An 18,314-nucleotide genomic window follows, 5' to 3' on the forward strand; every position below is an offset into this window, starting at 1 on the left:
GGTAAGTGCAATTCTTATGTTATGACATAGCGAGAACAATCAAAAAGTTTTGTAAAGTGTATAAACATGACTAATAAATACATTTTGCATGTTCACATATGAGCAAACAAATATGACTTTGAGACAGAGCATATGAGCGGTAGGGCTGTCACGATAACTACTTTTTGTTGTGCGATATATTGCACCAAAATCTATGGCGATAAACAATATTATTGTAATTTTCAGACCATTTGAAGCCACTGATTACATAATGACAGGCTACATACCTCAGCCCTATCTGTTCTCTAAGCACTTGGACTGCAAAGTCCAGTCAGCAGTTATTAAGTGTATGGCCAAGCTCATATAAGGCGTCATATTTGAGCTTGACCACATATCTGTAGTGGCAGAGTAAAAGGAGATGTCTTTTATCTCCTTCAGAATGTCGTCTTTTACTTAATTGTACAAGGCTGGAATGGCAGTTTGAGAGATGTACGTTTTCTTTGGCAATTCGTAGTACTGTTTGTCAAAGGTTTGCAGCATATTTGTAAATGCTGGTTTTTCAACCATGTTTAATGGTTGCATCTCTTTGGCTATATAGCGAGTTACGCTATCCGTGAGTGTGCGCCATTTCGCGTTGTCACGTTAATATTTGCACTGTCGTGAAAACGCATCTGTAACAGATAACTGTATGGAAGACCCCTTTCCAGCTCCAGCTGCAGTTGTTGTTCCCAGGTTGTGAGATTTTAGGTTAGTTGTGTTGCCACTGTTTTTAAACAAAGTCGACATACCGGCTCGTTCACGTTAGCCTAATTGGGTGATTCTCACGAAATTCTAATTTCAGAGTGATCTACTTTGAGTTTTTTTTTTTAAGATATTGAACAACAATTCTTTTTCAGAGTATGCTTAGTAGGGTTTAAAGTCATTATACATGTTGATTTCAAAGAGACTATTTAATTATTATTTTGCATTTTAATGCTTTTTTCATACCAATTGAATGACATTTCTCATTACCGCAATAACATTTCACAAGCACAAGACTGGAAGATGTGATTATTTTTCACGTTTTTTAAATTGCTATGATAATAAGTAGCTCTAAGGTAGCTATTAGTAATGGACAAACAGAATTCTTTACTTTATTAATATATTTTATTTTCAAGATTTTCTCATTACTGAAATATACCTCAAGAATGCGATCAGAACATTTGGGATAATTCATGTTTAATTACTTATTTTATTATTTTTTTTTGTGTTCCTACAACAGCGTAACTCATAGTGTTGGCCTATATTATATATTATTCAAGTTAATCAGGGCTGGCTCCAGGCATAGGCTATAGGCGGTCCGAGACCAAGACCGGTTTATGTGCAAGACAGAATATGTGTATATCTATTGGATTAAGGTTTTACCATGTAATTTCATAATGATTTTTATATTCAAATCATCAACACCATGGTTCAAGGTTAGTTTCATGAGAATCACCCAATTGTCTCTCATCTCATTCGGCTTCAGCTCCACACCGTAGCTGAAGATTGCGGCTTTGAAAGCAAGTGCATTTGGACTTGTTCTTCCTAACTAGCTGTAGATGTCACGAAACAGAACACTTTATAACACAGTGGGTTCCAAGGCCGTAGCCATGGAGTCAACATTGGGGGGGCCGAATTAAAAATGTTATGATAATTTCGGACAGCGTGCGTGGTTGCCTGTCGTAGCGTAGCACATTTATATTTATATTTTTATATCAATATATTGACCAGATTTGAATATTGGGGGATGTGTGTCCCCCCCCCCCCCCCCCGAATATATATTAAAATTACGACCTTGGTGGGTTCACGCCTTCTCTTCACCTGTCGGTGTCCGCTCTGTGTGTTTGTGTGTGTGTGTGTGGAGACGCAAGCCCCCCCTACGCTTTCGACACAGAAAGCAGACAAGATGACAGAGGCAGCGGGATCGACAAAAATGTTGGTGACATTCGTTTTTATGTAAAAATGAATATAATCATAATTTATTATAAAAATGATCAGTTGAAATATATCACGGCACCAAAAATGATTGCGCTCATTTCCATATATCCTGCGATAAGTCAATATATTGACTATCGCGACAGGCCTAATGAGCGGAGTGGAGTGGTGAGAATCTCTGCTCCTTGCTCACAGAGTTGTTGAACCCCTTCGCTCCCCCGCTCAAAGCCGCACCAAGCCGCTCTGCTCATTATCTCTCAATGCAGATTGCATCCCGCTCCACTCAAATCACCCTCCCGCTCGCTCCAAAAAATGGAAAAATCTGCATTTATTTTACTTTTAGCTTAAACCACAGCCCAAAGAACTAAAGAGCAACGACTACATTTTTTAAATAGAACTGATTTATTTCAAATTACAAATTAGGCCTGCGAAAAAAGGAATATAACACAAAAAATCCAGTAAAATTAAACAAAGCAAGTTCCCAGCGTGTTCACATAGCACACTTTCGTGTTTTCGAGGTGTCTTTTTAGATTCCAAAATGAATCTTTACTGACTGAAACGATGTTACCAGATTATTTTTCTTGTACCACATTATCGTTGTTATTTAGTTTTATATTAATAGTACACCTGTATGACTTCTCAGTTTCTTTTTTGAAGTACTTGGTGAACTCCATTGCGGCAATTTTTTGACTGAAAATAGTCTACTGTTGATGTCTGTGCATGACACAGATGGATTCTGGGTCGGGCTTGGGCATGCTTCAGACTCGTGGCGTGAGCATTCCTGGAGCGAAATTGGAGCGGGACATAGGGCAACGCTACTATAAATCCCGCTCTGATCTCACAGAGGGCTTCACATATGCCCATAGAACTGCCCCTCAACCAACCTAAACCCTCAAGGAAAACAAGGAAAAACTCCCCAAAAACTCTCAACAGGAGAAAAAAAATGGAAGAAACCTTGGGAGGAGCAATGACTCCTCCCAAAAACATCACTCCCTCCTTCACAATCAAAGTCCCCCTTTTCTTTTTCAGTCTAGCCTAACCCGCATCGTGTTTGACATCCTTTAGCCAATAAAAAAAAAACATTCTGAATGATTAAAGGGCTAGGGTTACATGTCAATAACAACGTCCCTGTCTGTAGACTCACAGGTCAATTTGATCCCTAACGGCGCAATAAGTACGGAATAATGGCTTGGCGCTTCTTGTGTTGAGAGGGTACATCCTCAGTGTAGTAACGCATACTACTGACTTGACTTTACAGGCGGAAAGGAAGCATCAGAGCTTTCAGGAACTGGACCGTTTCATGCACTACTACACACGCTTCAAAAACCATGAACACAGCTACCAGGTGAGCAGGGCTCTATCTGCAGCAATGCACCAGGTAAATGCCCTGATAGGGCCTGATGACAGGGTTTAGTCCTGAAGCTAAAGCCCTGTCTGTTCTCCCATGTAGCTGGAGCAGCGCCTGTTAAAAACAGCCAAAGAAAAGATGGAACAGCTGAGCAGAGCTCTAAGCAGACGTCAGTGAATACTGCCCAATCCATGCTCCACACACACGCTCAGTGCTTGCAACACAAGCTTGCAACTAGCAGCACTTCTAAAACATCACAGAAACTATTGGGACACGCTTCTACATATGTCTACATGAGTTGGCTAACTTGCTGTGTAAAAGAATGTAAAGAGTGAAAATCTGGTATCTATAAACCCAGGAGATGGAGGGCCTCCAGACACAACCTTTATTGAGGATGCTGTGCTGGAACTCCTCCAAACTCGCCGCATCCTCAAGTGCTCTTACCCCTACGGCTTCTTCCTGGGACCCAAAAGCACCAAGAAGGAGATCTTCGAGCTCATGCAGGTGTGTACCATGCAGCGTTGACAGATAACCAATGCTTGACATCGGTCTTTTGAACATCGGTCATCTCTCCTCCTCAGACTGACCTGGAGATGGTGACGGAGGATCTCGCGCAGAAAGTCAACCGGCCTTACCTCCGCACACCCCGCCATAAGATCATCCGTGCCGCCTGCCTGGTGCAGCAGAAGAGGCAGGAGTTCCTGGCCTCGGTGGCCCGTGGGGTGGCTCCCAATGACTCGCCAGAGGCCCCACGGCGCAGGTGAGACTTGCACACCCATGTACATATGTGCATGTGTTTATACACACGCACACACACACAAGCTCACTTTTCAATTGTTTATGTTTCTATGAATACTAATTGATTTTTTTTTCTTCAGTTTTGCTGGTGGAACGTGGGACTGGGAGTATTTAGGTTTTGCATCTCCTGAGGTAATTATTTAAATAACGAAGCAACTAATTCCCTGACTTGCTAACATACTGTAGATAAGCTGTAACCATAGTTATAGTTATAGGTCAGACAAGCCTGCAAATACACTACTTTAATCTGTACCAGCACAGACTACATAGAGCAGTGGTTCCCAAAGTGGGACACAATTGATCTCGGGGGTCGCAAGATCATTTCCAGAAATCAAGGAACATTTTAAAGCGATTAGAAATGGCACATTTTAGCCAAAATTTTAACGTTAAAGTTAAAAATAGTACTTAAATTAATGCATGCAAATAAAAAAGCCATCAGCCTTTTGATTGTCCATTCTCTGTAAGTACGGCAAACCATCTGACATCCGACCAGGAGGGCGCATTAGTTGAACTGTCAAGCGACCGAACGTTAAAGGCAGCGTTCTCAGCCAAGACACTGGCTGAGTTTGGGATTTCAGTGGAGAGGGAATACCCATGGCCGCGGGAACTATGGGTGCTGAGAGTGCTGCAGCACCCCCTGACAGCACGAGAATTAAAAATAATATGACTTGAAAATCCACCACCGCGGACACAGCCCCGCAGTAGCGGACTGGCCATTGGGAGCACCGGGAGAAGAATAACGATGGAAAACCAGGCTAAGAAACGTTAGCCTGGCTCTGCCCTCCTACGTACTTCCGCTCAATTTTGATTTTGCTTCTGTACTAGCCATTAGTCTGTCTGGCCATTAGTACGTAAATTAGTACATGAAGCCACTTGTGTTTCTACCTTTTCTTATTATTTGGTGTGCTCACGCCTTTGGCAAGCACAACCATTGTTCTCTCACATATATATTATTATTGGGTGTGCTTTGCCTTCGGCAAGGGCACAACCTTTGTTCTCTCACATATATATTAGTATTATTCTTTTTGCCCCCCTAAAACTCAGTCAATATTTGGCCTACATAGACAAGCTAGGTGTCAAAAGTTTTGTCTTGGTAGCGATTGAGTTGCTTCTATTGGGATTTACGTTCCGTTGCATGGGATTTACATTCCGTTGCAAGTACTAATCTGATTTACGGTACGTAAGTCAGATTTTCCAGGTTGATTTTCAACCGGCCAATCAGCGAACAGAGGGAGTGGCTGAGAACGATGAAGTTGATCTTGTGTGCTAGTTTGTGTTGTAGTTCCGTAATGGCGGCGGAGAAAGATGCGAGCGAAGCCATTCGGTCCGTTGTGGCATCGCTGCCGAATATCCAACAGCTTAAGCCGGAGCAAGAACAAGTTTTGCTGAGTTTTGTTGGTGGCCATGATGTTGTGGCCCTCCTCCCCACGGGGTTCGGGTTTGATTTTCCAGCTACGGCAGCTAGCTCTGTTACAGTAGTGGTGAAGGAATTGGCTAAGGCGAACGCTAGCGATTGGTTATGGCAGATCAGAGTGGCTCTGGGCAGATCCAATAGTTTTAAACTTCAACAGAGTACCCGTCTACAAGGAAGTCAACGCTTGTCAATGGAGCGAGGCCAGACTCTCTGTACAAATGAAATGTACGAGAGTCTGGTTAGGAGCAGGCTAAAGAAACGTAAGGGTGGGGCTGAAAAAATAAGAGACAAAAAGACCTTCACTAGACAAGGTTTTACCAATTGAAAAACGGTAATGTTTATTTTGCACAAAGCTCAAAAACAATTTTGCGCTCAAATAAAGGACAAAAAATTAGCCCAGCGCGCTCGCATTAACTATCGAGCTCCCGAACTAGCATCACATCAAACACAGAATGTGCATGCATTAACAGGTTAGCTGTGGTGGCGTATATGGGGTCCGGTTCTGGTGGGCCGGTCTGGACCAAAGTCCAGGGCCTATTTTTACTCCCACGTATACGTAAACCACCTCCGTGGATGCGGGGGTCGGGAGTCGCTGGCACCATTATTTTATGGGTCGTGGGCTGAAAAGTTTGGGAACCCCTGACATAGAGTACCAACAGTGCATCCGGAAAGTATTCACAGCGCTTCACTTTTTCCACATGTTATGTTACAGCCGTATTCGAAAATGGATTAAAAAATTAATCTCAAAATTCTACACACAATACCCCATAATGATAACGTGCAAAACGTTTTTGTGAAATTTTAGCATATCTATTAAAAAGGAAAAATCACATGTACATAAGTATTTTAGTAGTAGCCTTTGCCATGAGTGTCATGGCTAAGGCTGTGAGTGTCACAACACAAGTGTTGCTCAGGTGCATCCTGTTTCCACTGATCATCCTTGAGATGTCTCTACAACTTGATTGGAGTCCACCTGTGGTAATTTCAGTTGATTGGACATGATTTGGAAAGGCACACACCTGTCTATAATGTCCCACAGTTGACAGTGCATGTCAGAAAACAAACCAAGCCTGTAGACCTCAGAGAAAGGATTGTATCGAGGCACAGATCTGGGGAAGGGTACAGAAACATTTCTGCTGCATTGAAGATCCCAATGAGCACAGTGGCCTTCATCATCCGTAAATGGAAAGAGTTTGGAACCACAAGGATTCTTCCTAACGTCGGTTGCCTGGCCAAACTGAGCGATCGGGGCAGAAGGGCCTTAGTCAAGGAGCTGATCAAGAACCCAATGGTCACTCCGACAGAGCTCCAGGTTGCTCTGTGAAGAGAGGAGAACCTTCCAGAAGGACAACCATCTCTGCAGCACTCCACCGATCAGGCCTGTGTGGTAGAGTGGCCAGGCAGAAGCCACTCCTCAGTAAAAGCCACATGACAGCCTGTCTGGAGTTTGCCACCTGGAGGACTCTCAGACCATGAGAAACAAAGTTCTCTGGACTGAATGCTAAACCTAACCAGGTACCATCACCTACCTCATCACCTGGCCAATACCATCCCCTAACCTTAACCCAATACCATCCCTACAGTGAAGCATGGTGGTGGCTGCATCATGCTGTGGGGATGTTTTTCAGCGGAGGAACTGAGAAACTTGTCAGGATCAAGGGAAAGATGAATGCAGCAATGTACAGAGACACCCTTGGTGAAAACCTGCTCCAGAGCGCTCTGAACCTCAGACTGGGGCGAAGGACACAACGACCCTAAGCACACAGCGAAGATAAGAAAGGAGTGGCCTCGGGACAACTCTGTGAATGTCCTTGAGTGGCCCAGCCAGAGCCCAGACTTGAACCCGATTGAACGTCTCTGGAGAGATGGCTGTGCACCGACGCTGCCCATCTAACCTGATGGACCTTGACAGGTCCTGCAAAGAAGAATGGGAGCTTCAACAAAGTATTGAGCAAAGGCTGTGAATACATGTTATATTTTCTTTCTTAATTTTTGCAAATCTATAAAAAATATTAAATGTTTTTCACTTTGTCGTAATGGGGTATTGTGTGTATTGTTGAGGGGGAAAATGAATCGAATCCATTTTGGAAGAAGGCTGTAACAACAAAATGTGGAAAAAGTGAAGCACTGTGAATACTTTGTGTGCACTGTATTATCCAGAAATGTCTAATTAATTTGTTTACTCAATTCCGAGTTATAGAACTGCCCAGCTCACAAGCTTGAATCTGGAGTCTGCAGACATTCTGGGACTGTTGAATCATGTCTACTGTATTGTCAGGTCGAGCATTTGGCAGTTCGGGGTAGTCAGTGATGGATTAACAGAAAAGCAGGAAGTTTACATTTAGTCATTTTAGCAGACGCTCTTATCCAGAGCGACTTACAGTAAGTACAGGGACATTCCCCCCGAGGCAAGTAGGGTGAAGTGCCTTTCCCAAGGACACAACGTCATTTTGCATGGCCGGGAATCGAACTGGCAACCTTCAGATTACTAGCCCGACTCCCTCACCGCTCAACCACCTGACTCCCAAGTTGGATGATTGGTTTAATTGGTGGCCAAGCAGCGAAGCTGCGAAGCCACTTGTGTTTCTACCTTTTCTTATTATTTGGTGTGCTCACGCCTTTGGCAAGCACAACCATTGTTCTCTCACATATATATTATTATTGGGTGTGCTTTGCCTTCGGCAAGGGCACAACCTTTGTTCTCTCACATATATATTATTATTATTCTTTTTGCCCCCCTAAAACTCAGTCAATATTTGGCCTACATAGAGAAGCTAGGTGTCAAAAGTTTTGTCTTGGTAGCGATTGAGTTGCTTATATTGGGATTTACGTTCCGTTGCATGGTTTAGGCTCAAGTTAAGTTTTTGTGGCGAAAAGTGAAGCTAACGGTGGCTAATTTGCTAGCCACAGTCACTGACGTTACTAACGTCACTACAACACGCGTGACTACCTGTAGCAGAACATTTGTTTCGCATCTGTTAACTTGGGGGATAGCTAGGCTAACTATAGCTTTACTGCAAGGCAGCTGCAGAAACGCCACAAGCAAAGAGGCCAGGGTGATAACTATTTACTCATTTTACTTTGTGATGTGAAACACAATTGTGAAATGTAATGTACAATATAAGCTGATTTTATTAAGGAAGTACATCTACTTTCGGAAACAGTAGCTAGTCTACTATTTCACTGAAGTATTAGCATCATGACATTAGCCTCTGTTGCCCGGGCAACACATACTACAGTGGTCTATGATGCATCTGTCGTAGAATAATCTTCAAAGGGGGTTCTTTATTAATGAATGAATGCAATGAGTAGGCTAAATGCCTGAAAATATCACGAGAAGGGAAAAACTTAAAAGGACGTTTAAGTCATAGAGATTAGGTCAATTTTTACACCGGTCTGCCAAATTTATTCGTTTTGATTTAACGATGAGGCTGCCTCTTGCAGGGGAAATGAGAAGACATCTATTTCATTCTACACTTCACTCGTATTTTGAGTTGTAAATGAGCAGCAAAAAACTGCTTTTAAATCTATGTAATCTTTATAAATAATAAGTGATAAGATGTAAATTCTGGAGAAGGCAGGCCAGAAGGAGTCACGACAATTATAAAAAGGGTTGACTCGGTTTTATTAGCTTGACGTCGGATCATGCCACCAATCCACAACAGAGTGGCTAGCTAAAGAGTGGCTAAATATCACCAACGAGAATCGTGGAGCCACTCTACTCTACTCCTCTAATGCACACTTCATAAATTGAGGACGAATTAATGTTAGCTGAAACTTTAGTAGGAACAATAGCTAAATCATTAGACAAAGAAATGTTTTTTGTAGAATATTGTACATCCTACTAATGATGGCAACTCTCTAGGGACAGAGAATATAGTAGCATGAGAATTCTGTAAATCTGGTTTGCTTCCCTGACTTATGGAAATATTGGAATAGATAATATATTGTGACATGATGTTTAATAATCCTTTGGCTTTGACTACCATGTTGCTAGCTTTGGCCACATAGATGTTATTCAGCAAAATAATCGGTCGCAATGGAATCTTTGAATTAGGTTGTTCACCTAACAAAGGATGTCTTTGCAATACGTACTGATAAGCGAGAAGGCACATGGATGGTAATCCTTCAGGACCTTGAAGTGGAACTGTCCAATAAGGAAACAATTCTTCAGTTGATTGCGGTAACATGGAACACGCATAGCAAGAATTAGGAGTCAGTTTTCGAACTCTACTTTTGAGAGCGCTGTACCATAGATTAGATGCAAAAGGATGGTCTTTATTGACTGGCATATCCTCATCTGTGTATTTTACTTCATTATTTTCTTTGAAGGTTCCAGATAGATCATTAGGTGAACTTTCTGGCCATGATGTGGGAATTGGAACTCTCCCAAATACAGTACTAGGTGGTATCCAATAGGGAGCACATCTACCTTTCCAATAAAGTGGAAGATAAGTGTAAATGTTGTTATCACAAAGCCAAATCATAAGATCAGTAGCAGGCCACGGATGAAGTGTTCCCAGGAAGATCCTCTTATCTGGACAACCCTGAGTAAAACCCATCTCATGCCCTGTTTTAACGCCTTGTGTATAACTTAGACAAGTTACAGGTGCCTTCATTCGTGTAGCTTTAATAACTATTGGTTGAATATTGTCATAAGCATCCAAATCTCTCTGAACTAGAAACTTAGGAGTGAGCTTCTTCCAGAATGTATTACAGTACTCAACAGTAACTGTGCTGGGCACGGTAAACATAAGTGATTGACTTAGTATTAACACTTCTTCACCGTCAAGTGATTCGTACTCTGCCTTAATTGCTAGCGTTGTTTCCGTCATGTTAAGGTTTTCCACTTTCTGAACATAGAATGGTTTTCTTCCTGTTGTCATCAACGGATAAATTAAACAAATCATGTCTGTCGTACATGTGTACTAACATGCTGATCATAAGAGTTAGAATGTTCACTTAATTCTTTTTTAACCACTATCCCTGCCTTGGTATCATCCCATGAATCATCATCCGAATTAGTAGGGTGTTCGAGCATGACCGCATAATTGACCGTAATCAACGCTAGAAGAGAGATGATGCTCCGCACGACCACACGGTTCAGTGTCACTGCCAATGTCCTCACTTCTATACATCATGAAACAAAGAGAGAAGAACAACACCATATCCACACTCATGATGATGAAATATTAATATGGAGGCGAGAAATATTACCCATCCTTCGATGTGCCATTCACTGTATCCTATACGTCCTATACTGCATTCGCTATAGGAGGTGCTTTTCGAAGTTGAGATGCATGAATCCATTGGGGTTGACCTGTAACCTTAACAGCTGTCCTGGTTGCCAAAGGAACCTGAGTTGGAGGTCCAAATCTTGGCTGGTCCTGCTGAGCCAATGTTTTTAAACTGCGTACCAAAACATAATCACCTGGCTGAAAATTATGAATACTCTGATCACCTGGAGTAGGAAGAGATTCTGTTACTTGTCCATCAGCACTCTTAGAGGAAAAGGTCTAGCCATCAAAACTTCATGGGGAGCAAGTCCTGTGCCTGAATTTGCCATCGCTCTGATTGATAGAATCACCTGTAGAAGGGCGTCTATCCAAGTTGTCTGTTTTGTCTGATGTATTTTCACCAATTTATTTTTAATGGTCCTTTTCACTTATACTGAGCTTTGAGGGTTATAAGGAATGTGAAATGTCCAATTAATCCCTAATGCTGCTGCTAATTGTTTGGTTACTCTAGAAGTAAAAGGAGTTCCATTGTCAGAGTCTATCGCATTTGGTATCCCAAAACGAGGAATAACATGTTCCATTAAACACTTAACTACTGTTTGAGCGTTTTCCTTTCTTGTCGCAAAAGGCTTCTGGCCCTTTTGAAAATCGATCCACGATCACTAAAAGATACGAAAATCCTCGACACTTGGGCATGTGAGTAAAATCTATCTGTAATTGTTGGAATTGACCTTCAGGTTTCGGCAAATGATCTCTTTTAGCCGGATTGACGTGTGGATTACAACGAGCGCAGATTAAGCATCTCTTAACAAAATCTCTAACTTGTTGTTCTAGTCCAATTGTAAAGAACAATTGTGAAATATAGTGCATAATGCTTTTATACCCCACATGGGTAACGCCATGTACATAGGATATTAAGGATTCATACGCTATTTTTGGTAATGCTATTCTATCATCTACAGTTTTCCATAAACCATCGTTGTGCTTTGCGCATCCCTTCTTCTCCTAAAGTAGAACTTCGGATGGCATTGCCTGATTCTGAAACGATATCAAGTCATCAATAGTAAACGGAGGATTTAACATTTGAATATTCATGAAAGAATGATTCATCCACGGTGGGAAGGAAGCATTTAACGCTGCATCTTTTGCATGCTTGTCGGCTAAATTATTACCTTTGGCAATCTCATAATCTGCCTTTGAATGACCCGCACATTGTACTATGGCAAGGTTAGTTGGCAACATCATAGCATCTAATAGTCCTCTTACTAAATCTGCATGTTGTATGGGTCTTCTTGCAGTAGTTACAAAACCTCTGTTTTCCCAAATCTTACTGAAGTCATGTGCCACTGAAAATGCATATTTGGAGTCTGTTTATATGGTAACCAATTTATCTTTGGCATATATACAAGATCTAGTTAACGCTATTATGTCTGCCGCTTGAGCCGAAGAAACAGGTAATCTATGGGCTTCAATACAATTTCCTAAATCATCCACTATGGAATATCCGGAAAGAATAGTTTTATCATTTGGGCGCAGTGCTGAACCATCACAAAATAGGACAAAATCACTATATTCCAAAGCTGTTTGTTACAAATCCGTCCTTACTCTGGATGTAGAATCAATAATATCCATGCAATCATGAGAATCGACATAATCTGAGTCAGTTTCTATAAATCTTTAAGTGCACAGCTGGATTTGTGTGTGTGTGTGTGTGGAAGTAGTCAAAACATTTTTTGTTGAGTTCCTGTCAAACTGTGTTCGTGATTACTACGTCTCTGGCTTGTCATGTGTTGCGTCGTAATATGTACTAAGATAATGTTCACAGTATGTGAAGTGTGTAATATCATTGGATGTCAATAACTATTATTTGTGCCTTTTCCACCATTAAAGCAGCGGATGCAACAGCTCTTAAACAGGGAACCATGCCCTTGACGATTAGTGGCAACATTTTACCGTAATAGGCTACTGGCCTAACTCCATTTCCATGTTCCTGTCCCAGAACTGCGGATACTATTTCACCATTGTCTGCAACGTACAGATGAAAAGTTAGTTTGTAGTCAGGTAATCCCGGTGCAGGAGCAGTACACAAGAGATATTTTATATGACGGAAGGCATGTTTCATTTCCTCATTCCATTGAATGACTTCAGGAGAGTCTTTGAGTGTGGCCTTGCGCACTTCTGCATAGTGAATCGTGTATTCAGAAATCCCATTTCTGCAATAGTTCACCAGTCCTAGGAAAGACAACATCTCAGTTTTGTTCCTTGGTCGTACAATGTCCTTAAGGCTGTTCACTCTTTCTTGTGACAAAATCGACAGCCATATCCCCGCTAGTTCATTTAGCAAGTGAGGCCCAGTGTCCACCTGTTGCCAGTGTTTGAGTAGGGCTCTCGATTCTGAGACACATTCTGTCTCATTTCTGTCCGCCACCAGAATATAGTCCACATTTTGCAATAAGGTCGAGTTACATGGGAGTGATAATTGTGCCAGATGCCTATTAACTATTGCACTATAGACAGCTGCTGAATCAATATAGCTCTTTGGAAGGCGTGTCCAAATATACTATTGTTGTAATATACTGTCAATAACAGGGTTCATCCCCTCTTCTTTATCTTTGAATAAAGGATACTGTTTAATAATTATATTTTAACATTACCATACCGAATCCGTGGTTCAACGTCAGTCTGTATTGTTCAATAAAGAAATGCCTAGGTTCCAATCCATATGTCCAGATGATACAACTATTAAGATTCCTCCTACTCTGTGGGCATTAATAAATATTGATTAAAAGCATCTATCAAATGAGGGACATCAGAAAAATCCTTCCTGACTGCACACACAACGGTTTCAACGTTACCAGAAATAGTCTTCCCCAATAACAGAATCCCATGTGGTGAGATAAATATGTTCCTTGAAATGTCTTGTAAGACCTCAGGATCTATGAGTTTCTCTGAAAAAGGAAATTCAACTGATTTCAAATTAACAATCCTAGCAGCTGCAGCAACAATTCCTTAATATCACTAATGGAAGACAAAGTTTTCACAAATTCAACATCCCCTAAAATAGACTTAGCTCTGTGGTATGCCTTTACACTACTGGAAAAAAAACTGAGGTATGTGGATCTCTATCCCATCCTGAAAACGTAAGATGGTTACATTCAATTTACTCACCAAGCCCAATAATGCCATCGGAGAAGTTGCGCTAGCAATAAAATAATGTTGTAATGTGTAATCATCAAAATCTATTTCCTGTTTTCCTCAAACAGGAAATTCCCATAAAGGGAATTCTTTTTCCTGCAATACTCAAACTTAATTGCGGTATTTCATATGGTATATCTGAAACTTGAAATTGTGGAACATTAATGATACATTTAACATTGTCCAAGTCCATGGCAGTATACAGCGTCACTTCTCCCACATCAAGTCGACAAGTGTGTCAGTCTGGTGTGTGGCCTGTGGTGCCATGTTTGGTCTTGGAGGGGTCGTGTGAGGAGGGGCGAGTCTCTCCTTGAGCTCCCTTCTCTCATCTTTCCTCCTAACGGGACACCTTCGGAACGAATGACTTGCGAATAAAATTTATAGTTGGAACTTGTTTTAAATGTAGATCCATTTTTAGTGACTCTGACATGGTATTTTTCTCCTTGCGTGGTCTCTGTCCTGAATTTAATTACCATAGGCACATTCGGTTTACTAGATTGGCTCCCCATTTTTTCATGCACGTTTAGTAAAAGAAAAACGTTAGTAACTAATATCCTAAGTCAAACCTTTTATTTCTTTACATTCATTTGTGTATTTATCTTTTAAGTTTTGATTATATTTTAAGAATATATCTCTTTACATATGAATTTTTACTAATCACGTGCGTATCTACAACCATTAACCTAAGTTTTTATATCGTTCGAACCAGCAACGAGACTTGTTAACGGACTTTACAGTACCGGGAATCCTGCCCTTAAATTACTGACCTTCTAACCAAGTTTTGTTAGAGGTTTTTACGGTCCATACGTCTTACCATGACACATCATTTCATATGTCCTACGCAGATACAAAACTTTTTAACCAATTACAAGCTAAGCGGACCAGCCCTTGCTCACGGTCTCTGTCTGTATCTGTACCGTAGCCTATCGCTTCCCAAGAAACTGTTAGGCCTTCTCGTATTACCATTAATTAACAGTCATCGAGTGAAATAAGATACATTTTTCCAATTCCCTATTAATCTACTAGACTACTTCAAAGTCGTGTCTCCTGCCTTCTCTTCATACAGAAATCATCCATTCCCCTTTTTATAAATATATTTTGAACAGGTTTGTTCTCTTAACAGCTATGGGACCACAGGTAAGCAGAAGTTAATATAACCATTCAAAAATGAAAGTCTGCTCACCTGCTGGCACCCTTTTTCTGAAGATCACTGTTCGGTGACGCCACTTGATAAGATGTAAATTCTGGAGAAGGCAGGCCGGAAGGAGTCACAACAATTATAAAAAGGGTTGACTCGGTTTTATTAGCTCAACGTCGGATCATGCCACAAATCCACAACAGAGTGGCTAGCATGAGTGAAGACTCTCTCTTACAAGAGTGCTTAAATACAGCATCTGGACATGTTCAAACATAGAATGCACAGAATCGCTTGGCAGACAGTAGGTAAGAAAGTAACAGCTAGCTGGCGCAGTTACTTGTAAAATGCATAGATAATGTTTAACAGTAAAATCTCAATCTAGCTTGCACCTAACTAAATTAACATATTTGAGTCCGCTAACATTAGCAATAACGTCAGCAAGTTTGAGGTGTATGCATAGGCTAACCATTAAATTAGCAGCACATTTCCCGTATTTAACAATGATTAAACATGGACTTACCTGAAAGTGATGCACGGGCACCATCTCGCAGTCTCTTTCTTTCTTTTTTCCTTCTCCTGACTCCTGTTATCGTTTTAAGCCCATCTTAGAAAAGTTGACCTTGCCTACTGTCAAAGTTCGTCAGCCCACTGAGGGAAGGGCACCCACAGCGAGCTTGGGAAGTTGAGTGTGTAGCCTATTTGTTTTGTTTTGTTTTGGGGGGCATTTAAATAGGCTACATCTCTTGTTCTGCCTGTTTTGTAATATACGTCTCTAATATTTCTATACTAAAATAATATCGGTATTATAAGTATTATAACTATGATGATTTTTCAGTTGGCTATTTTTTGGTGCCCCCTCAGGAGTTGGTGCCCTATGCACAGCGCGTAGTGAGCGTTATGGGAGCGGCGGCACTGGCTACTACTAGACTACACAAACACTGTTTTTGACGTGATTTTAACATAACATTTTGATCGAATGAGTTGTAATAAAGTACTCACATTAAGGAAAGTTAGGACTGCGTTCATAACGTGATGTAACATTTTAGTTGACATTGTCCAGGGCCCCTTAGATGTCATGTGCCGCTGGGCAAGTGCCCAGTTGCCCTAATGGTTAATCCGGCCCTGGCATGACCTCTTGACCTTATAGAGACACAAGCTGTACATATATCCAGAAACTCTGCCTTAAAATAAGTATGCATTTTTATATAAAATATACAGAAATATCAATCGTAAAAATGTCATTAAAAAACGGACCCCTGTGCAACCGACGCAAGCAAGCACACCCTACAATTTCCCCAGAAATTGTACCCTCTCTAGTTCTCGCACACTGCTGCCTGCTCTTTTTCTGATATTCAACTAAATTGTCAAACACATTCCTCTAACTTTCATATAGTTTAACTTACAGAAACAAGTTATACCTTAAAATGTAGGAAAAAATGTCTTCTTTCAGCCAATGTAACTACTAAAGAGCTCACATTTACAGATTTTCAGCTATGAGCCTTGAAGCGAGAGCAGCCTTTCAAATTCTCTCACTAACTTCAATGGAGAGGTGGGTAAAATCCGTCAGAGAAAGCAAGAAGGAAGACGATTTCGAAACTGCCGGTAGAGACATATTTCTGACCGCACAGACATAAATTACATCTCCAGTTTCGTCAGAGTCTTGGGTCTCGGAAAATATCCTCATTTTATTGATTGGACGTGTAGTTTTGCGTCTAGGTCAACTTGTTTGAGGTGTGGATGCTAGGTAAATGTTCGTTTTTCTATCTGCCTAGCTCGTTAGCTATCACAGCTGCGCCATCACCGTGGCAACCAAACAGACACGCACCATGAACGTTTTTGAAACTGACAAAGGAGTTGTATTTCTGACCGTACAGACACATAAAGGATATCTATGGTTTCGGCAGTCTTGGAATGAAATATACGTAATTATGTGGGCAATGTAGAACAGCGGACAGATTCGATATTTGATATTTTGTTAGTTATGGCCATTCTAGTGACGCTACTGTCATCATGGCTGCTAATAGAACGGCGAAACCAGGTCACATACGGTCTAATAACTATCATTCATTACCTAGCTACAAACAAATGCTTCGTAACTGAAGTGTATTTACAGTCTTTAAAAATACCACTTTGACACACTTGCAAGAAATGATCCACTGGTTAGATGTAGCATGATCTTATTATTTAAGTATAAAAAACTCACCAGGGACAACGACAACATTGGCAACCCTGCACTATGAATTATTATTTTGATGTCATCTTAAATTAAGTGTCTGAACAGGACTGGGTGTGCAGGCACACATGATTAGTTTCTCCTCCGTCTTGAACCTGAAACCTAGATTCTAGGTTAGAAATGTTGCCAGTCAGTTGCCAATGACCAACGGTTGCTACGTTTTCCAGCAAGTTCAAGTCATTCCAGTGTTGTCCTTTTACCTTCAAATTCGTTCAACCCAGACTTCAGCAAATGGTTTTCTGCTAAATTTTCACATTTTCCTGCAGCTCATCTTTCTGAATTTTTCCTTATTGTTTTGCATTTTCTTCTCTTTTGTTTTGTTTTCTGCCTTCATCTTGCTCCAGGTCCTTTCAAAAATACCTTTCACAGCAGTACCTTCCAACTGCCAGTACTTTTGCATTTTTCTTCTCTTTTCTGTACTTTTCTGCCTTCATCTTGCTGCAGGTCCTTTCTAACATACATTTCAGGCCTTTTGAAACTCCAGCAAATAATTTTCTGCAAAATTTTCAAATTCTTCAGAATGATTTCTCTTCTTGCATTTTTATTCTCTTTTCTGTAGTTTTATACCTTCGTCCAGTTCCATCCCCTTTCAAAAAATACCTTTCAGGCGCTTCAGCTTATAACTTTCTACAAAATTTTCACAATTTTCCGCTTTTTTAGCATGGTCAGCTATCCCCATTCAGGTTTTCAGCATTCTCACTGCTGTTTCGCAGGAACAGCCGTTTCTAGTTATTATTATTTTTATCATTATTTATTTTTGCCCCCCTAAGCCTCAGTCAATATTTGGACTACATAGACAACCTAGATGTCAAAAGTTTCGTCTTGGTAGCGATTGAGTTGCTTGTATTTTTATTTACACTCCGTTGCACAGTTTAGGAGGTTACAACGTTTTTGTGGCAAAAAGTGTCTTCTGTCAACAAAGGGTACCAGTGATAGCCTACGTCACCACGTCAGCACACGTTAGCAACGACGCATGGATTGATGTGCTGTTGCACAGCGAGTATTGTATCGTGCCG

At 41.0% G+C, this 18,314-nt stretch overlaps 1 protein-coding gene across 3 annotated transcripts in view; it reads left to right on the forward strand.

Annotated features, from left to right (window-relative positions):
* Positions 1–18,314, forward strand: part of LOC134022947 (ankyrin repeat and IBR domain-containing protein 1-like) — a 78,762-nt gene that overhangs the window by 49,234 nt on the left and 11,214 nt on the right. For all 3 annotated transcript variants that reach the window (XM_062464698.1, XM_062464697.1, XM_062464699.1), the window contains 5 exons: positions 3,194–3,280; positions 3,386–3,452; positions 3,642–3,787; positions 3,865–4,043; positions 4,162–4,213. In XM_062464698.1, the coding sequence (XP_062320682.1) occupies positions 3,194–3,280; positions 3,386–3,452; positions 3,642–3,787; positions 3,865–4,043; positions 4,162–4,213 (531 nt within the window). The remainder of the gene's footprint in view (positions 1–3,193; positions 3,281–3,385; positions 3,453–3,641; positions 3,788–3,864; positions 4,044–4,161; positions 4,214–18,314) is intronic.

Source organism: Osmerus eperlanus, chromosome 7 (assembly GCF_963692335.1).
Source record: "Osmerus eperlanus chromosome 7, fOsmEpe2.1, whole genome shotgun sequence".
NCBI lineage: Eukaryota > Metazoa > Chordata > Actinopteri > Osmeriformes > Osmeridae > Osmerus > Osmerus eperlanus.